The 21,068-nt window shown below is 47.1% G+C and overlaps 1 protein-coding gene across 9 annotated transcripts in view; it reads left to right on the top strand.

Moving 5' to 3' along the window:
• ZNF613 (zinc finger protein 613) overlaps positions 1–21,068 on the top strand; it is a 77,025-nt gene that overhangs the window by 45,692 nt on the left and 10,265 nt on the right. Inside the window, exons 1-5 of one of the 9 annotated variants that reach the window (XM_058708381.1) lie at positions 35–202; positions 2,250–2,374; positions 16,591–16,796; positions 19,197–19,323; positions 19,565–19,708. In XM_058708381.1, coding sequence (XP_058564364.1) covers positions 16,782–16,796; positions 19,197–19,323; positions 19,565–19,708 — 286 coding nt within the window. In that variant the 5' untranslated portion in view covers positions 35–202; positions 2,250–2,374; positions 16,591–16,781. Of the gene's footprint in view, positions 1–34; positions 2,375–11,887; positions 12,018–16,590; positions 16,886–19,196; positions 19,324–19,564; positions 19,709–21,068 lie in introns of those variants that run through there. The other 8 variants (XM_058708380.1, XM_058708379.1, XM_058708385.1 and 5 more) reach the window with 8 other exon arrangements.

Here is a 21,068-nt window from a genome sequence, read left to right as displayed (position 1 = left end):
GAGCCGCCATATTGGAAGATGCCGTACAACATCTTTTTCTGCCCTAGATAACAGTACCACTCCACGTTACGTCAATTGTGAGCGACGCAAAGGGCGATGCTCTTGCTCCCGTCTGCTTGGAACCCGGAGGCGCACCAAGCCAAAGGCACCAAAACTTGGCAAGCAGCAAAACTTGACAGCAGGCGCGGCCGTTTTGACAAAGGTGCACATATCCGTGCTGGAAAGGGAGTCGTCCTTTAGGGAGTGCAAAGCAGGGGGAACAATCTCGGGAAGTGCTTATGAAGAATGATATAGGGCTTAGAGAAGCCAAAGTAGTGTGACAAAGGCAGCCTGCCTCACTGTGGGCACAGAGTAAACTAATTCAGTTTAAGGAAAAGATCTCTTCCTGACGGGATTGCTGGTGGCCCTTCGGTGACATCTCCCGGTGAAAGGTGACAGGGTAGGTAGAGCTAGTAGTGAGGGAGAGGTAACGGTATTGGCCAAGGTAGAGGGTGGCGAAATGCTAGGAATAGAAGACTAGAAATTGTTGGTAGAAATTAATTAACAGGCTTTACCTCAATTCAAATGTTTTCGCATTTAATTTTTAGTGAAGTTATTGTAATTGAGTCAAAGAGAATGTAAAATTTTAATTGGGTAGATAATTCCAGATTGTTGTCCAAAAGTGTCCTATTAATGACACATTTTACTGGCTGCTTCCCTTCTTGAAGGACTATATCCTAAAACTAATAGCTAATTTTTAGTAAGTGTATACACATTTTTTGAACAGGAAACTATTTCAGGCATAATAATTAGATTATCTTGGTACTCTGAAAGCTATAGATGGTGATCCTAAACATTACCCTCGCTTCCCATATTGGGGGGGGGGGGGGAAGGCCAAATGTATCAGAATATCTGTTTCCTCAACACCTCATCAATCTTTTAAATTGTGCCCATTTTAAGGGTGGGGTGCCTGGGTGGCTCAGTTGGTTGGGTGTCCAACTTTGGCTCAGGTCACGATCTCACCTTTTGTGGGTTCGAGCCCCGCGTTGGGCTCTGTGCTGACAGCTCAGTGCCTGGAGCCTGCTTCGGTTTCTGTGTCTCCCTCTCTCTCTGACCCTCCCCCACTCACATTCTCTCTCTCTCTCTCTCTCTCTCTCTCTCTCTCTCTCTCTCTCTCTCAAAAATAAACATTAAAAAATTTTTTTAAATCTTATTCTAGTTTATTTTATAAATTGTTTACTTCCATTTCCCTCAGTATTTTAAATCGGTTATCTTTTTCTTAATCGTATTGGGGGCATTTATACCTATTAATTCTACCCCCATTCTCTTATATTTACAGACACCTATATTGTTTCTCATTTGGAGCTATTTGAATAAAGGTGCTATGAACATTCTTGTGTAAATCTTCCTGAAGATATACCATTTCAGCATTGTTGAGTAGATATCTAGGAGTGGAACTGCTGCTCTCATATGGTTCTCAGTTTTATTTTGCAATTCTCTTAAGCTTAGGAGTTAGTTTTGAAAGGATTTTTAGTCTTTTAAAGATTTCTGATATCTTAAGTAAGATGGATATACTTCTAATGGATTTATTTGGGGGCATGATTTATCATGAAGGACACTTCAAAACAACCCTCCCGCAAATACAGTCTTCTGCCATAGGCATTTCCTTTTCCTCATTCTTCCAATCGAGTTGTATATATTTTTTTCATGTTTACTTATTTATTTATTTGGAGAGAGCGAGTGAGCACAAGCAGGGGAGGGGCAGAGAGAGGAGAGAGAGAACCCCAAACAGGCTCAGCACCATTAGTGCAGAGTCCAGTGCAGGGCTTGAACTCACACACCCGGAGATCATGACTTGAGCTGAAATCAAGAGTTAGATGCTTAACCAACTGAGACACCCAGGCACCCCCAAGTTACATGTCAATTTTGGTTGGATTAGATTGGTGTTTACTTTATGATAACTATGTAAATACTACTTATAGCTCAGCCATGTAGTATACTATGATTATTTTTCCTTTCTTGCACAATTTTTTATTCTCCCTGGAGTTGCCTTATTCCTTCCTTCCAGAAATTCTGGCCTTTGATTCTCAGAGAACCACTGGTCCTTGTCACTGGCTCCACAGCAGGATGGGGAGCCTGCTACCACATGTAACTTGCCATCTGGACATTGGCTGGAGACTGCTCTCCTCACCTTTACTGGGCGGTAATTGTGTTCTTGGGGGCTCACATCTGGGATCCAGAGACTGTGTTTCCACTTCCTTTGTCACCAGGGTGCGAACCTTGGAGCTCCAGGAGAAGTGACCTCACTTAGCGTCAGTGGACCGCTTGGCAAGGATGCACAATGGAACCCAGTGAGGCCCAGGAACCAGCTCAGGGAGCTCCGCCCATCAGACTGGTAAGAACCTGGGTTCATTTTGGTAGACCTGTCCCTAAGAGGCAGAAGGGGAGCCTGATCATCTCCCAGAGTTGCCTGAGTAGTTCCATAAGGGACAAAACTGCAATTTCAAGGCACTGGGTGCTGGACGGTGGGTTGGAGTCCCTATGTGACTGTGTGTGAATGAGACAGACAGTGGAAAGGTTCCTACCTGACCATTGGGCCACAGTAAGTGTTGAGTCCCCGATGCGGTTCCGTGGGGACCTCATACGGCTTAGGGTGGTGTCAGACTTCCTCAGGAGTCTGATCCCTGTCAGAACTTGATACTGAACCCGCCAATGCTAAGAGGCACCTACAATATCTCCTAGAGGAGAGCGGCAGGAAACTGGCAAAGCGAGTGTGCATCCTGTCCAAATTAGTCCCTCCCTTCCCCTTTTTTCCTCTCTTGTGCATGAAAGTTGTCCGTTAGGGGGAGGAAATGGGTGGAAAGCAGAGTAAACTGACTCCCCTAGAGTGTATGTTGAGGAATTTCAAAAAGCGATATTCAGAAGACTATGGTATGAAATTAACTCCCAGAAAGCTCCAGACAATCTGTGAAATTGATTGGCCATCGTTCAAGGTGGGCTGGTCCTCTGATGACTCATTGATAAGAAACTAGTTGGCCGAGTGTTCAGGGTTGTTGTGGGGGATCCAGGCCACCCCAACCAATTTCCTTACATTGATTTTTGGCAAGACCTGGTCCTATCCTGGCTACCTTGGCTAAAAGTCTGTATTGAGGAGAACTGTAAAGTTATGATGGCTCGTGTCACAGCTTTCTCCAAATGCCAGCCCAAAACTGAAAAACCCATGCTGTCAGGAGAACTTGAGGAGACCCCACCACGATATGCCCCACTGTCCCCCTCACTGCCACCTGTGCCTCCAGCCACTGGGCTGCCGAAACCCTACCGGAGCCTGCCTCTAGTCCCGAGACCTCACCACCTCCAGCACCACCGGCCTCTCCAGAGGTGATGGGCTTGCCTGGAGCACTTGTCCTAACCCCATGCACCCCTCCTGGAAAGCAACTAGAAGATCAGGCCAGCAGAGACAGTCCCTCCCTGCAGCAACACCAGAGCCCTACAGATGCCACTAAGGGAAACTAGGGGACCTGTCTCTTATGATCAGGAAAGCCAGATCCGAGGAGACCAGCATGTTTTTGTGTACCCAACCTTTACCACTATGGACCTCCTAAATTGGAAGCACCATACTCCTTCCCATACGGAGAAGCCCAGGCTATGATTGAACTAATCCATAATTCAAACCCACAAACCTACCTGGATGGACCGCTGCCAACTCCTCCTGACCCTCTTTGACACAGAGGGGTGTTGTGGAATTACCCAGGTGGCCCTAAAATGCTTACAGGAGAATACCCCGGCTGGGATGCTAGACACCCAGGCTTATGCTCAAGCTCACTTCCCTGGGGAGGACCCCAAATGACTCAAGTGTAGATGGAGGGCTCGCAAGGACTGAACGGTCTCAAGAAGCCCTTCTAAATGGCATGAAGGAAGGGGGTGAAAAGGCCATAAATGTGAGTAAAACACCAGAAGTACTCCAGGCACCCGAAGAGAGCCCAAGCCAGTTCTACGAGACATTATGTGAGACATTTCGTCTCTACACCTGTTTTGATCCAGAAGCGCCCGTGACCCAGCGTATGGTCAATGGGCTTTTGTCAGTCAGGCCCAACGGGACAGCTGGCCCAAGCTGCAAAAGCTGGAGGGTTTTGCTGGCATGAATGCCAGTCATTTGCTGGAAGTAGCAACTCAGGTGTTTGTCATTAGTGACCAGGTGGCATGGAGTCAAGAATGCCAGAAGAAGGCAGACTTGTTAGCTGCTGCCTTGGTGGAGCAGTTGGAACACTCCTGGAAAGGTGCCCCATAGGGACGGAGCCGGGGCCAAAAAGGGGACAGGCGGGGAGGATCATCTTGCCCAGGACCAAAGTTAGGACGGAACCAGTGTGGTCACTGCCTTCAGGAGAGCCACTGGAAAAATGAGTGCCCCCTGCGGCTGGGTAATTCTCAGCAGGGCGCCAAGCAGAAACAAAGGGGCCATGTGGTCCAGGGCCGGTACCAACCAGCATCATGGCCTCATGGGGCCCCCAAAGATGATTTTGTGGAGCTAACTGCCATGGAGGACTATGAGGAGGACTAGGACAGACTGGGCTCTATTTTGTTAGGCCCCCAAGAGCCTATGGTCCAATTGAATATGGGGGGCTCACCCACTGACTTCATGGTAGATACTGGAGCAGAACACTCGGTGGTGACGCAACCAGTGGGCCCCCTCTCACAGAGACAAGCTACTGTTGTGGGGGCCACAGGCAATCAGACATGCAGTCCCTTCCTGCTGCCTCGGTAATGCAGTTTAGGCAGCCATGAAGTCATCCATGAATTCCTGTACCTCCCCTCCTGCCCTGTGGCTTTAATGGGCCAGGACCTGTTGGGAAAGCTGCAGGCCCAGATAACTTTCAACTCCCATGGACAAGCTGCTCTGGACCCTACGAAAGCCGGAAGCAAAGATTATGACTGTCAGGATTCCTCAAGAGGAAGAATGGCGCCTCTACAGTCTCATGGAGGAACCACAACAGGGACCTGAGCTGCCCTTCAGAGTATGCTTGTGTGGGCTGAGGACAACCCCCCAGGACTGGCCTGGAACATACCTCCAGTAATTGTAGCCAGGGGCAGAGCCCATCCACCAAAAACAACATTTCATCCCTCGTAAGGCACAGGTAGGGCTACAGAAGCACCTGGAGAGACTTCTAAAATATGGGATCCTCCAACCCCGTCAGTCATCTTGGAACATGCCTCTCATACCAGTCCAAAGCTGGGCACCGATGACTATCAGCCAGTCCAAGACCTGCATGCTATCACCAGGTCAGTAAACCAGGCCGTTGTCACCCTACACCCGGTTGTCCCAAACCCATACACTCTCTTGGATCTCATCCCCACAGAAGCTGCCTTCTTCACATGCCTAGAGCTCAAGGATGCCTTCTTCTGCATCCACCTAGCTCCCCAGAGTCAACCAGTCTTTGCCTTCCAGTGGGAGAATCCTGAAAATGGTGACAACGACCGGTTGACTTGGACCAGATTGCCTCAGGGGTTCAAAAACTCCCCAACTATTTTCGGCACTGCATTAGCCTCAGACCTAAAAGCCTTCCCAGCGGATCAACATGGCTGTGTCCTGCTTCAGTATTAGATGATTTACTGTTGGCTGGAAGGTCTCGGGAGGATTGCATGGAAGGAACTCGGGAGCTCCTTACCCTCCTATGGGAAACTGACTATAAAGTCTCAAGAAAAAGGCCCAAATCTGTCAAAAGAAAGTCAAGTACCTTGGCTTTCACCTCTCCCAGGGGCAGTGCCAACTCGGCCTGGAGAGAAAATAGGCCATATGTTTAATTCCGGTCATGTCGACCCGACGTCAGGTTCGGGAGTTACTCGGGGCTGCAGGTTTCTGTAGAATCTGGATACCTAACTTCTCGGTCTTGGCAAAACCTCTTTATGAGGCCACAAGTGGGGAGAGCAGGGATGCCTGTTATGGGAGCAAGTACAGCAAAGGGCCTTTAAAGAGCTCAAGTGGGCCCTTGCCAACATGCCTGGTCTGGGGCTCCCAGACACGTCCAAGCCCTTCTTGTATGTTCATGAACATACTGGCATTGTGCTGAAAGTCCTAACTCAGATGTTGGGGTCATGGCGCCTCCCGGTGGCACATCTGTGCAGCTTGACTCTGTTGCCCAAGGCTGGCCACCCTGCCTACGGGCACTTGCAGCCACGGCCCTCTTAGTGTCTGAGGCTGACAAGTTAACTATGGGACAAGAACTGACTGTCTGAGTGCCACATTCAGTATTGACATTAATGGAGTACAAGGGACAGTACTGGCTATCCAACGCCCGGATGGCCACATATCAGGGAATGCTATGTGAGAACCCATGCATTCACCTAGAGGTAGTGCAGCCCCTAAACCCTGCAACCCTATTGCCTGTCAGGCCAGGTCAACCAGATCATGACTGCATTGAAGTCATGGATGAGGTGTTCTCCAGCTGACCAGACTTGAGGGACCAGCCCCTCAAGGACCCCAACTCTGAGTATTTCCCCGATTGGTAGCAGTTTTGTGAAAGAGGGAGAACGCCTTGCAGGGTATTCCACGGTGACCCTGAATTGTATCGAGGCCAAACCCCTGCCAAAGGGGACTTCAGCACAGAAGGCAGAGTTCATCGCACGAACCAGAGTCCTCCAACTGGTGGCAGGGATACATGTTAATATATACACAGACTCTAAGTATGCCTTCACCACCCTCCACGTACATGGGGCTTTATATAAAAAGGAGGGTCTAATAAACTCACGAGGAAAATACACAAAGTATGGTAAGGAAATCCTTGAACTCTTAGACGCTGTGTGAGCCCCTAAAAGAGTGGCAGTCAGGCATTGTTGGGGACATCAAAGGGGAGACACCACGGCTGCACGGGGAAACTGTAAGGCAGACCAAGAGACAAAGCTTGCAGCCTCCAAAGGAACAGCGGCATCAGCAGCTTTAACCACCACACTGTTCCCTAGTCCACTGGGCAGAGTGGGACCCTAATTACTCACAACATGATAGTACCTGGTTTAAGACTGAAAATGGAAGCTACCTCCTAGGTGGATGGTGGGAATTCGAAGACAGCCGAGTAGCGATTCCTAAGGCCCTGGCCCTTACTCTTGTCAAGCAGTTCCATCAGGAAACCCATATTGGCCAGACAGCTCTTGAGACTACTTTCAGCCTACATTTCTACATCCCTTTACTCTCTAGCATAGCCTGAGCAGTAGGCGAGCAATGTGAAATGTGTCCCCAGCATAACCCATGTCAGGGACCCAAGGCTGCCCTTGGGGTACAGAGTGTTGGGGGAGCCCCATTTGAAAATATCATGGTGGGGGCACCTGGATGGCTCAGTCAGTTAAGCATCTGACTTTGGCTCAGGTCTTGGGTTTGAGCCCTGCATCGGGCTCTTTGCTGACAGCTTGGATCCTGGAGCCTGCTTCAGATTCTGTGTCTCCCTCTCTCTCTGCTCCTTCCCTGCTCACGCTCTCTTTCTTTCTCTCTCTCTCAAAAAATAAACATTTACACTTGATCTTAGCCAAAAGGCCGAGAAGCGATCAAAAAATAAACATTTAAAGAAAATTAAAAAAAAAAAAAAGAATATATGACAGTGGACTTCACTGAGCTTCCCCAGGTCCAAGTCTGTAAATATCTGTTGATTTTGGTGTGCACCTTCTCTGGCTGGGTGGAAGCCTTCCCTACTCACATAGAAAAGGCACATGAAGTGGCCCAACTTCTAAAAGACATTCCTCCATTTGGGATCCTTATCACTATGGGATCAGGTAACGGGCCAGCATTCGTGGCCAAGGTGGTGCATCTGGTGGCAAAGGGGTTAAAGATCACCTGGAAGTTACACACAACATACCGACCCCAGAGCTCCGGGGAGGTGGAACAAATGACCTGAACCCTGAAGCTGCAAGTAAGTAAACTAGGTCAGGAAACCCACCTATACTGGGACCAGGTGTTGCAAACTGCCTTGTTAAGAATCAAGGTGTAGGGGCCCCTGGGTGGCTCAGTAGGTTAAGCGTCCTACTTCAGCTCTGTCATGATCTCATGTTTCATGGATTCGAACCCCACGTGCTGTCTGTGCTGACAGCTCAGATCCTGGAGCCTGCTTCGGATTCTGTGACCATCTCTCTCTGCTCTTTCTCAACTATAAATAAACATTAAAAATTAAAAAAAAAAACTTTTTTAAAAAAGGTGTAGCCCCACTAAGCAGATGGGGTTCTCCCCTTATGAAATCCTTTATGTGCGCCTTCCCTGTATTTTCAAGGGCATAAGGAGGGATCTAAATGAGATAGGGAATCTAATCCTAAAACAACAGATGCGGGCCCTTGGCTCTACCCTAACCATCTTCCACCACTGGGTTAGGGAGCAATTACTTGTGAGTCTGACCACAGAGACACTCACCCCTTTGAACCAGGAGATGCTATATGGGTGAAGGAGTGGAATGTCCAGTCCCTAAAACCCCTCTAGAGGGACCCGGTCACTGTCATTTTGTCCGCCCCTCCTGCAGTAAAGGTGGCCGAGGTGGGTCCCTTGGATTCACCACAGCAGAGTGAAGCTGGCATCTCCAAACTGGGAGTGCATTCATGATCCATCAACGCCGTGCAAGCTGACCATATGGAAGAAGCAATCTGCAACTCCAGAGGCTCCGGGAGACTGCAGCCCTGCTTTAGTCACTCCGGAAGCTGACTGATCCATGCATGGCAGAAGCTTGAGGAGTCGACGGTCCGGTGGAACAAATAGACTGTCCTTATCTTCTGTATCTGTTTCCTTACTCTGATGCACTGTCACCTTTCATCTCTCACTGTTATTGTGATTCTTGGTCTACTTTTCGCCATAGGATTGGCAGAGGCCGCCCCGGCCAGCTGGGAGTGTGGTGAGAGGTTTCTGTTAGCATTCGCCTTCCTTTTGTGGATAGGATGGTTTGTTGGCATTGGTTGCTTCTAATCTGGATCTCTTCTGTAGACCTAGATTCTTCATCACGTGACCCATGTATTCACATAACCAGGTCAGGCCAGGGAGTCACTCGGACCTTACTATACCATACCCACTTCTCATGCCAGGGAAGGGTCCTGGGGCCCTGAAGACACAATAAGACCACCTATTCTATCTGCCAACGGGAGAGTCAAAACACTTGCTTTGGCCCACAATACTCCCCCAGTGAAGATTGGTTAGAAGTCCAATCCTACCAAGGGTGGGGGCTGGGGGGGGGGCTTGTCAGCCAGACATAAATTACTGACCCAAAGCGACCGGTGTCAATGCTGTTTGACGTCTGTGCGGTTATAAGTATTGGCCCAGGGGCATCTGTCATACGAAAAAAGCAGGCACTCATCATAGAGGTCCCACAGACTCTTGATATACCATGCAGAGGCTTAGATCGGCTGCCGGAATACTGACTCAATGACAAATCTGTGTGTGAGGAAAGCGGTTTATGTGCCTATACACCTGAGTTTTTATGCCCCAGCTGGAGCTGTGTTTCATGGGCTACTTGGAAAAAAGAAGGCACAACAGTGCTCCTTCAGAAGGGGCCACTACATCAGATTGTCGATTGAAGGCCTGTAACCCTGTTAATTTTACCATTATTAACCCAGGAGATTCCAAATGGCAATGGGGCACCTGAATTGGCATCTGGATCCATGGGTGAGGCAGAGACCCAGGGACTGTGCTATATTTCAAGAGAGTCACTACCGCCCATCCAACCATGTTCCATCAAGTCTTCCACGCCTTCTATGAAGAAATAAGAAGTAGCCCCCCTCCCACTTCAGTCACAGTAAGAAACTTGTTTCTAGCCCTAGCAGAGACATAGCCCAGACTCTAAAGATCTCTTCTTGCTATGTATGCAGGGGAACCAACATGGGGGATCAATGGCCATGGGAGGCTATAGAATTAGATCCCTGTGAAGCTTATAATGGAACAGAATACCCCAGTCCTAGTACTGGGGCTTGGCTCCTCAAAAACTCAGTTATTGGGAAAAATTGCCTTGCCCAGTGGGGAAGAAAGTTCACCATTTCTGTTGGAAACATAACATGCCTAGGCCAAAGATTTTATAACTCAACCACCTGGGAAACCCAATGGTGGGGGTCCCCAGATCACCTTGAACCAGATCCCCACCCCTTGTCTAACTTCTCTCATCTCTGAGAGGCCTGGGACAATGTTGACACAGCCATCAAATGGCGGGCCCAGGTGGATTATACTGGATATGTGGAAGGACAGCCTATACAGCACTTCCCTCAGGCTGGCCAGGGTTATGTGTGCTGGAAACCATTCATCCATCTCTCTTCCTGCTCCCACTTGCCAGAGGGGAATATTTGGGAGTCCAAGTGTATGGGGACAGAGAGACTCAAAGGAAATGATGTGCCCTACAAATTGGCAATTGGAAAGGTGGTGAATGGCCTCCCTAGCATATAATCCAATATTATGGTCCTGCCACCTGGGCAGAGGATGGGACCTGGGGTTACCGCACTCCCATTTACATGCTAAACAGACTAATCAGACTGTAAGCAGTTGTAGAAATTATAACCAATGAAACTGCCAGGGCTCTTAACTTACTAGCTAAACAGAGAACCAAAATGTGCAATACCATCTATCAAAATCGCTTGGCCTTAGATTACTTGCTTGCTTCTGAAGGAGGACTTTGTGGAAAGTTTAACCTGAACAACTGCTGCCTACAGATAGATGGTGAAGGAAAAGTCATAAAGGAGATCACAGATCGAATGAGAAAGATTGCTCATGTCCCATCCAGATCTGGAAAGGTTGGGACCCTGGGGAGTTATTTGGAGATTGGTTTTCAACTCTTGGGGGATTCAAAACCCTCATAGATATTATTCTCTTGATTTGGGGAACTTGCTTAATCCTACCTTGCCTAGCTCCCCTGGTTATACCGTCTGTCTCCAGGCTCATTGAGGCAATGGTCAAAAAGAAATGGCCATGCACGTGATGATGTTATGGAAATACATACCTCTAAACCAAGGTGATGCTCTTTGACCCAAAGGAAGGGGGTCCCAGCATCAAAGGAGGAAATGTGGTAGAGTGCCTCCCTAAGGAATGTGGTGGAGGCCTCCTCAGAACAAAGGAAGGTAACGTGGCCCAATCAACTCCTATAGGCATATGCGTAGCTCTGACATTACTCTGTAACTTGGACTGTGTCCGGTCAGACTGTATGTCACCATACATGGGAGACAAAGAAGTATAAATTGCATAAAAGCTACACTCCTCTGTGCCCGAGGCTCAGTTTTTTGGGTATGAACCCACTGAGCCTGTGCAGGCTCGACAAATAAAGTTGCTTATTGGACTGAAAAGCCTATGTGTCCCATCTCTCCGTGTGAGAATCCTGCTGCAGTGTCTCCCTCCACCTCCCCAAAGGAAGCCTGGTTTCTTCCAGTCGCTGTTCTTTACTTCCTTGGATGGCATTATCGCTCTCCCTATATTGTGAGTGCTTCTCCAGATACTGGAGAAGATACTGAAGATTCTCCAAATCTTCCTCTTGCCCCCTATATCCAGTCATCAGCGTTCCTGGGGTGTTTACCCTTTATGTTTGCCCTTTATCCTCCATTGACAAGTGTTTTCCTTTGTAGAGACACCCAACTTCTAAGATGACTGCGCCTTGTGTCTTTCCGCAATCTTTCCTTGCGCAAAGTCGTTTACTTTTCTCGCGAGCCCGCTGAGATGGACATAGCTTATTACCCCATGTTTGTCTTGTGTAAACTCGGGCTTCTGAATATCCGTGCGGTCTGCAGCGCAAGATTTAAGGTGCGAGAAATGGGAGTGTTTTTCCGTAGGTGCTCACTGTGCCGAGCCTTTCCTGGCGACTCGCCAATAGGACCACTTCGCCTTCTGTACGTCAAGTACAGAAGGATGGCCGCCTGGGACACCCGTGGCCAGATGGGCGCGGACATATTGACTCCGGGAAAAGCCGGAAGTCCAGGCGTCCGTGCTCCGTAGAAACGCCGCTGGCCCTCGCCGGCCGCCGTCGCTGGCGGGGAGCTGGGCACGGGCGCGGCAGGAGAATTCGCGGAAGTGCAGTTTGTAGGCGGTCGTCGTGGGGTCTCTAGAACATCAGGTCTGTGTGTGGGTCCGTCTGGGGAACAGGGTGAGAGGACCGAGGTGACTGTGGGGTCCGTGGGGAGAGGACGGAAGTGGGAGCCCGTGGTCGGGTGTGTGTGGGTGCAGTGCCTCTGGAGTCGGTCCTGAAGGATTGTGAGGGTCAGTGATTACACGTCTGTCGAGATCCACGTTTCCGAGTCTGTGGTCAGGGTTCGGTGCCCGTCTGTAGCGCCCAGCGACTGAGGACTAGTTTTGGAAGTGGATTTTGTTAATGAAAGCGGTGTCCGCTTCTGATTCGGGTTTTACCCTGTGGCTCATTGACAGGAGCGAGGGCGCGCGATTAGTGAACACAGGTGTCTGGTGCAGGTTTCGGGATTATTCCAGGGTGGGGGGTGACGAGTGTTTGGGGGAAGTCCAGGTGTGTCGGCCCTTGAGAGGTTTGTGAGGGCTGAAGCAGGTGGGTGGGTGGGTTCCGACGTTTCCTTCCCTGTCAGCCCTTCCAGTCCAAGCCCTAGTTTGCCTTCCTTCCTCTCTTCCTCTCTTCCTCGGGGTCGCATCTCTTCCTCTCGACCCCCTAGATATGAGAGCTTTGTTGGAAATCGAGCATTAAACACAACGAAAGTGGGAAGGTTTCTACTAAAGATGAGGATTTTGCCCTTTCTGGAAGTTTACTGTGTGTACACATACACACACACTTGGAAACACTTCTTTTCGATGCCACTGTAACACAAGTAAAATAATATATATATTTTTAAAGTTTATGTATTTATGGTGAGAGAGAGCGAGGGAGAGGCAGGGAGAGGGGAGAGGGAGAGAGAATCCCAAGCAGGCTTGACACCGTTAGCACAGAGCCGAAGTGGGGCTCTTTCTCATGGCTGTGAGATCGGGACCTGCGTGGAAATCAAGAGTCAGACGATTCAGGGAACTGATCCACGCAGGCGCCGGTGTGTACAAAGTTTTGTGTGGACATGCCTTTACTTCTGGATATAAACCTGGTGTGGAATTGCTGGGTCACACGGTAAATATGTTTAACTGTTGGAGGAACCACCAGACTATTTTCCAAAGTGGCTGCACCATTTTACATTTCCACGAGCAGTTATGAGGGTTCCATTTCCTCCACATATTCATCAACGCTTGCAATTTTCTTTTTTTTTTTTTTTTTTTTTTTTTTTTTTTTTTTACTATATCTCAATTGTGGTTTTGATGTTCATTTCTCTGAAGAAGAATGATATTGGGCATCTTTTCATGTGCTTATGCTATGCATAACTTCAAGGTATATATCTTTTCACTAAATATAGATTGTTAGCATTTCTCATAGCTGCATAATATTTCACTGGATGTGTATACTTTTATTCATTCAATTAATTCTCTATTAGCAGACCTAAAATTATACTTTTATATCAACTTGGCCTGCTTGTTCCATTATTTCTTTTGCAACTTTTCCTAAAAGTGGATTTTTTTTGGATTCTAGCAAAATCTCTATTGAAAGTGTTCAATACGAAGTGTTAAGCCATTCCCCTAAAATGGTCAGTCACGTAACACTGCTGTAAGAAATGTGTGTTTTGGAATGCTGTCTATTTATTTAATTTTTTTTTTATGTTTATTTATTTTGGAGAGAGAGAGAATGTGAGCAGGGGAGGGACAGAGAAAGGGAGACACAGAATGTGAAGCAGGCTCCAGGCTCTGATTGTCAGCACAGAGTTTGACACGGGGCTCGAACTCACAAACCACAAGATCATGACCTGAGCCAAAGTCAGATGCTTAACTGACTGAGTCACTCAGGTGCCCCAGAATGCTATCTACTTTTAGAAGGAAGTCCTATAATCAGCCATCTGACCAAAAACTTATTTTTTTTATACCAGAAATATTGTTTTTTTAGTTCATAGAATGTAAGATGAAAAACTTATTTTTGGTATATGTTCACTCGAATCTCTGAAGTTCTGACCCTTACGTAATCACATTGAAGGAACTTTTAATCATATCCTTCCTCTTCTCTGATACTGATTATTCTTATTTGATTCTTTTTTTCTCTTACTTGATTCTTTATGAAATTAACTGGGTAGCATTTCCAGAATAGGTACAGATTATGTAACGAGGTGTTACTGCTCATCCTTTTCTTGTTCTTGGCTTTAAAGAAGGTACTTTATTGTTTCACTGAACATATTTAGGACGTGTTGGATTGTTTTTATTGAATGAAATTCACAAAACAACGTTAACTATTTTAAAGTCAACAATGCAGTGGGTTTCAGTACATATATAACATTGTGCCCTCACCACTTCTATTTCCAGAACATTTTTATCACTCTGAGGGGAATCCTCTAACAATTAAGCAGTCACTCTATACTCCCCTGCTCCCCCAGACCGTGACAACCACCAATCTGCTTTCTGTCTCTGTGGATTTACCTATTCTGGATATTTCATAGAAGTGGAATCATACAACATGTGACCTTTGGTGTCTGGCTTGTTTCACTTGGTATGCCTCATGGTTGTGTGTTGTATCCCGGGGTGCTCCTTCAGTGCTTAGCCAGACTATTTTGTTTACAACTCTGCCTTACCGTTCATTTCCTACTTGCATTGAGTGTAGAGATCAGCCAGAGGGAAAGCTTAGGGTCTTCTCAGGTTTTTTTCTGAGCAGGTGTCCTGCCCTGTGCATGTACTTGGCTTTATACATTCCCCAGTATGCACTGGTGCTTTTATTTCTTTCTTGTTTATTTTTAACGTTTATTCATTTTTGAGAGACAGAGAGAGACAGAGCATGAGTAGGGGGGAGGGGCAGAGAGAGAGGGACACACAGCATCGGAAGCAGGCTCCAGGCTCTGAGCTGTCAGCACACAGCCCGACACGGGACTCGAACCCATGAACCGTGAGATCATGACCTCAGCTGAAGTTGGACGCTTAACAGACTGAGCCACCCAGGCATCCACCAAGTTGCCTCTTTCTTGATTGAGTGATCACTCTGCTGCTATAAACCTATGAGTTTAGAGTTCTTCAGAGTTATGATAAAGGTTTTGTTTTGTTCTTTATTCTGACAGTTCTTGCTTGTTTTTTTTTGATGTTTCTGTAGAGTTATGGGCCCTTGAAACTTCCCACTCTGTCATTGTCATTCAGTGGGAATTTTCCTTCATGATGTACCTGATTTGTTTTGTTTTGTTTTGTTGGTCACTGGTACTTTTTAAAGAAATAAACTGATCGCGGGGCGCCTGGCTGGCTCATTCGGAGGAGTATGCCACTCTTGATCTTGGGGTTGTGAGTTTGAGCCCCACGTTGGGTGTAGAGATTACTTAAAAATAAATAAACAAATAAAAATCTTTTTTAAAAAAATTCACTGACTGCAAATGCAACTTAAGTGATGGCCTCTAATCCACCCCCTCCCCTCCCCAGAGATAATGGCTTTCTCTTTCTTTCTTTCTTTCTTTCTTTCTTTCTTTCTTTCTTTCTTTCTTTCTTTCTTTCTTTCTTTTAAAGATTTTACCCTTTTTTTTTTTTTAACTTCATTTAGTCTTGAGAGAGTACATGCACACGCACATGAGCAGGGGAAGGACAGAGAGGGGGACAGAGGATCTGAAGCGAGCTCTGTGCTGGCAACATAGAGCCTAATGTGGGGTTCAAACTCACAGACCGTGAGATCATGACCTGAGCTGAAGTCAGACGCTTAACTGAGCCACCCAGGCGCCCCAAGATTTTACCTTTTTAAAGTAATCTCTGTACCCATCATGGGGCTCAAACCCACAACCCTGAGATCGAGTCACATGCTTCACTGATTGGGCCAGCCAGGCACTACTATGACTTTCTTGAACTTGGCTTATTATTTTTTTTATTTTTTATTAAAAACATTTTTTTTTTTAATGTTTATCTTTGAGCGACAGAATGCGAGCGGGTGGGGAGCAGTGGGGCAGAGAGAGAGGGAGACACAGAATCGGAAGCACACTCCAGGCTCTGAGCTGTCAGCACAGAGCCCAATGCGGGACTCGAACTCATGAACTGCAAGATCATGACCTGAACTAAAGCCGGACACTTAACCGACTGAGCCATCCAGGCGCCTCTGAACTCGGTTTATATAAAGCATGTTTTTATAGTTTCATTCAATGTGTATATAGCCAGAAAGAATAGCCTTGTTCAATATGCTTTAATTTTTTTCCCATTGGTTTGTCTTTGTTTCTTTCACATAACAATTAATGAAAATGGCTTGTTAGATAATGCTTTGCTGAGCACATTGGGTCTTCAAACTGAGCCATGTATGAAGACTTTTGGGCAGGTACACGAACACATGTGATTTTAAAGGAATAGATGTCCAAATTCTCACCTTTTACTTCTTCTCCTCCCAAACACTGACCTGTGTGAGAGGCCCCCGTTGGGGGCGTCACGCTGTGTTGTCTCTCCTTTCATGGCGCCTTTTGCAGACCCCACTTTCACTTCCTAGAAGAAAGTGCCCACACACTCACAGTCTGGTGTTTCTTTGCTCCAGAGTGCAGTAGCCTCTGGGGCTCCATACAAAGGGACAGATGGCCTTGAAATCAGGTGAGTGACAGTAGCAGTGATAGCATCTGGGCCCAGAGGAAATGTGCACTCAAAGTGAACTTACTTTTCAGCCCACAGGTCCCAGCTCTGGGAGCAAGATCCATCAAGCGAAGCAAGGAGCGGGTCTCAGGACCTGCGTGCGGTCATTTGTGGGGACACCACTGACCAGAGACCAAGATTTCTAACCAGGAATTTAGGGCAATGCAAGGAAAAACTAGAGACACAGCGTCCCCGTTACTGGCTGTTTTCCAATAACAAGAAAATGATTAAGGACCAGGTGACTTTATTTTATTCTTCCCTTCATTCTGTGATTGATTTTTGGAGGACTTTAAAATGCAACTGAATTAAATGGAAGAGTATACAGTGGTAAATAGGATTTGTGCAGAAATAGATTTAGATTCCAACTCCAGTATCGAGGCAGATAGGCTCAGGAACATGTTGTTGTTAGGATCCACACTAACTCGTGTTAGAACATCCCGTGTGACTGGAGCATCTTTTGGGCTACGTTAGCTGTCGGCTTATGTCTGATGTCTCTGATGGCCATCACAACCGGAGAATCACGATGATCACAGGATAGACCATGACTGAGGAGAAAGCAGACTGGTTCCACAAGGATGTCACTATATATTTCATGGCACCTAGGCATCCGGACTTTTGTCTAGGGGTGCTTCCTAGACGTGATATGGTGTCTTGAACTTCAACTTTCTCCTAAATGCAAAACAGGGTTCCTCAGAGGCCTCTTTGAGAATAGACCAGGAGACCTCAGTGGGCACAGTTTTTTCTGGGACCATAACTAGAGGGCCCATGGATCCAGCCTTGCGGCCGTCAGGGTTAATCTGAAAATAAAACCCAGGTGACCTAAGAAAATGGAAGGACTGCATGACTTTAAAAAGTCCTTATGAACAGGGGGCTGAACTGGTTGGTGTTTGAGTCCAAATATGGCAGTAGAGAGTTGAAAGTACTGTTGTTGGGTAAGGTTGTTGGGATCCAGGCGGTTTGCTTTCAAACTCCCCCTTAATGTAAGATAGTACATGCTCCTTGCTCATGTTCAAAGCCAATTTCTACTGTCTCCTATTTTATTTTATTTACTAATTTTTTTAATGTTTGTTTATTTTTGAGAGAGAGAGACAGAGCATGAGCAGGGGAGGGGCAGAGAGAGAGGGAGACACAATCTGAAGCAGACTCCAGGCTCTGAGCTGTCAGCACAGAGCCCGATGCAGGGCTTGAACCCACGGACCACGAAATCATGACCTGAGCTGAAGTCGGATGCTTAACCAACTGAACCACCCAGGCACCAATATTTAAAAAAAAAAAATTTTTTTTTACATTTATTTATTTTTGAAAGACAGAGAGAGACAGCATGAGCAGGGAAGGGGCAGAGAGAGAGGGAGACAGAATCAGAAGCAGGCTCCAGGCTCCAAGCTGTCAGCACAGAGCCCGACGCGGGTCTTGAACCCATGAACCGTGAGATCGTGACCTGAGCTGAAGTTGGACCCTTAACTGACTGAGCCACCCAGGTGTCCCTGGGCGCCCCTATTTTATTTGTTTTTTGAGATCCAGTATATTTTTAAGGATTTTTTTAAAGTTTATTTTTGAGAAAGAGAGAGAAAGCGGGGGAGAGGAAGAGAGAGAGGGAAACACAGAATCTGAACCAGGGTGCAGGCTCTGAGCTGTCAGCACCCTGACGTGAGGCTTGAATCCTGAACTGTGAGATCAATACCTGAACCAAAGTCAGACGCTTGACTGACCAAGCTACCCAGGCACCCCATTGGAATACAGTATATTTTTAAAGTTTATTTATTTTGAGAGAGGGAGTGTGTGTGTGAGTGAGGGAGGGGCAGAGGGAGAGAGAGAATCCCAGCAGGCCCTGTGACTCAAGGCTCAAACCCACGAACTGTGAGATCATGACCTGAGCCTAAATCAAGAGTGAGCCGACTGAGCCATCCAGGTGCCATCTCCTTCTGTTACCTTTTAAATATTAACCCCATAGAACAGCCTGGATATATTTTAAAGGTAAAAAACTCCAATGATTACAGAGTTATATAGCAAAAGTATGATTCTTCTTCATGTATATATACAGCCAGTGCTTCAAATACTTATATTGCAAATGTTTTTAGTTTAGCAGAATTTAATGACTACTTATTTCAGAAACTTCTGATTTGTTGAATGATGCTTCACTGCACGCTTACTGAGTATTTTGTTATACATACTTTAAACATGGATGTATTTTGCTTCTATAGCAACATAGTTTAAAAAATATCTAGGGTGCCTTAGTGGCTCAGTCAGTTAAGCGTCTGACCTTGGCTCAGGTCATGATCTCGTGGTTCGTGAGTTCAAGCCCCGCGTCGGGCTCTGTGCTGACAGCTCAGACCCTGGAGCCTGTTTCGGATTCTGTGTCTCCCTCTCTCTCTGACCCTCCCCCATTCATGCTCTGTCTCTCTCTGTCTCAAAAATAAATAAACGTTAAAAAAAGAAAGAAAGAAAAATAAATAAACATTAAAAAATTTTTTAATAAAATTAAAAATAAAACAAAAAATAATAAATTAAAAAAATATATCCAAAGACCTAAGTGTACATATGTGGCCTATGTGGCGAAAATGAGAACAACTCTCCTTATATTCCTTCCATTTCAGGAACTCGAGGAACAGTCATGTTAAACAGGACTGTGTTGTTACAGGAATCGCTGACACTGGAGGATGTGGCTGTGGACTTCACCCAGGAGGAGTGGCGGCTCCTGGCCCCCGCCCAGAAGGACCTGTACCGGGACGTGATGCTGGAGAACTTCAGGAACCTGGTGTCAGTGGGTGAGGACGGCTCCCCTGTGTCTCTCTTTTAGGGGGTTCCCAGTCAGTGGCCTTTCCTCTGTCAGCTTCGGAGAGCTCTGGCGTGTCTGTGCTGCTCTGACATGTAGGTTCTCAGTCCGTCCCCTCTGGCCCCAGATTCGAGGGTGTCATGTGCCTTTCCCGAGACAAGCCCTTTATCTTTGCCTGCCTGGAAATTGCAATTGCATGGCCCCTGAAATAGAACGTTGTTCTGTGTTGGCAGACCACGGCCCAGTTCACAGAGCCTGCCTCTTCTGTCGTTTCCCACGAACAGGGTATGTGGCCAGCATGCCGGCTGCACTCTCCAGACTGGAACGAGGGGGACGGTGGATGACAGAAGATGAAACCCGCCGTCGGATCTGTCCAGGTGAGAGCCAGTGGGGAAGATGGTGAGGAGGTCGCATTTAGTCACTCAGAGTGTCACGGCTGCAAGGGTGTCTGAGGACGTGTGTCACAGAGCTCTGAGAATCTCCCGTAGAAGGGTCCTTTCTCTTTTAGGTGCTTAGAGGACCTGTCTCTGCTTGGGTTCAATTCGTGGTTGTTTCATACAGGTCTCCGTTATTTTTCTCTCTGGGTTTCTTTTTCAAATCTTCAAATCTCATCAGCCTTCTTTGCCCGGTGCTGTATCATCACCTGTTCTTTCTGCTTCCCTTGCTCCGAAAGTCCACCTTCCACACCTCTCTCCAAAGAGAAGTGTTCAATTTGAGCCCCGTCTTCTGACTAGTGCCCCTTCCTGTCCCTTTGGATAACATCATTTTCCCTTCCTAACATTCACTTCCGGTTTTGATTGGGAGTTAGGATTTCAACATGTGAATTTGGGAGGGACGTAACTTCTGATCTTCCCATCTTGCATCCGGGCTGTGTAGGAAACCTCTCGTGTCTCTCCTTTGACACCACGGCCACATGCACAGAACTTCTGATGCTACATGTTGGGGTTTCTCCCCACACCAAGCAGTTCTTTGTGACACCGGCTGGGTGTCTTACGATTGAACTCAGTTCTGACATTATCTACCTGGAGAGTAGTGTTAGATCCCATAGGTTAAGGGCAGATCCCATGAGACTGCCCCCCACTTTAGATATCAATCAGGTTACTCACAGCTTCTGTCTGACTTGGCTACAAATTCGAGGTTCCCATGACCTCCTCCCACTTGAATTTGATTATTTGCTAGAATAATTCAGAGAATTTGGGGAAATACTTACTGTTTACTAGTTTGTTATAAAAGGATATGGTAAAGCATACAGATGAACATCCGGGTGGAAGAGGTGTGTAGGGAGAGGTATGTGGAAAGGGGCACAGAGCTTTCATCCCTCTACAGGCCTCTGTCTCCCCATACCTCCATGCGTTCAGCGACCCGGAAGCTCCCTGAACCCCATAGTACAGGGATTTTCTGGAGGCTTCATTACACACACGATCAATCATGAACTCTCTCTCCAGTCTCTTCTTTCTGGAGGATGGAGGGTGGGGCTGAAAGTTCCAAGCTTCTAATCAGGCCTGGTCTTTCTGCTGACCAGCCCCCATCCAGCAGCCCACCCAGAGTCACCTTATTAGAACAAAAGATACTCTTATCACCCAGGAAATTCCAAGGGATTTATGAACCCTGTGTCAGGAACCGAGGTCAGAAACCAAACATTAGAACAGAAGATGCTGAGTGCTCTTATCACTTAGGAAATTGTAAGGGTTTGGGGCGTTTTCTGTGGGAACCTGGGGCGGTGAAGTGTGTCTTTTT

This window comes from Neofelis nebulosa, chromosome 17 (genome assembly GCF_028018385.1).
Source record: "Neofelis nebulosa isolate mNeoNeb1 chromosome 17, mNeoNeb1.pri, whole genome shotgun sequence".
Classification (NCBI taxonomy): domain Eukaryota; kingdom Metazoa; phylum Chordata; class Mammalia; order Carnivora; family Felidae; genus Neofelis; species Neofelis nebulosa.
This window is presented reverse-complemented; position numbering and strand designations above follow the sequence as displayed.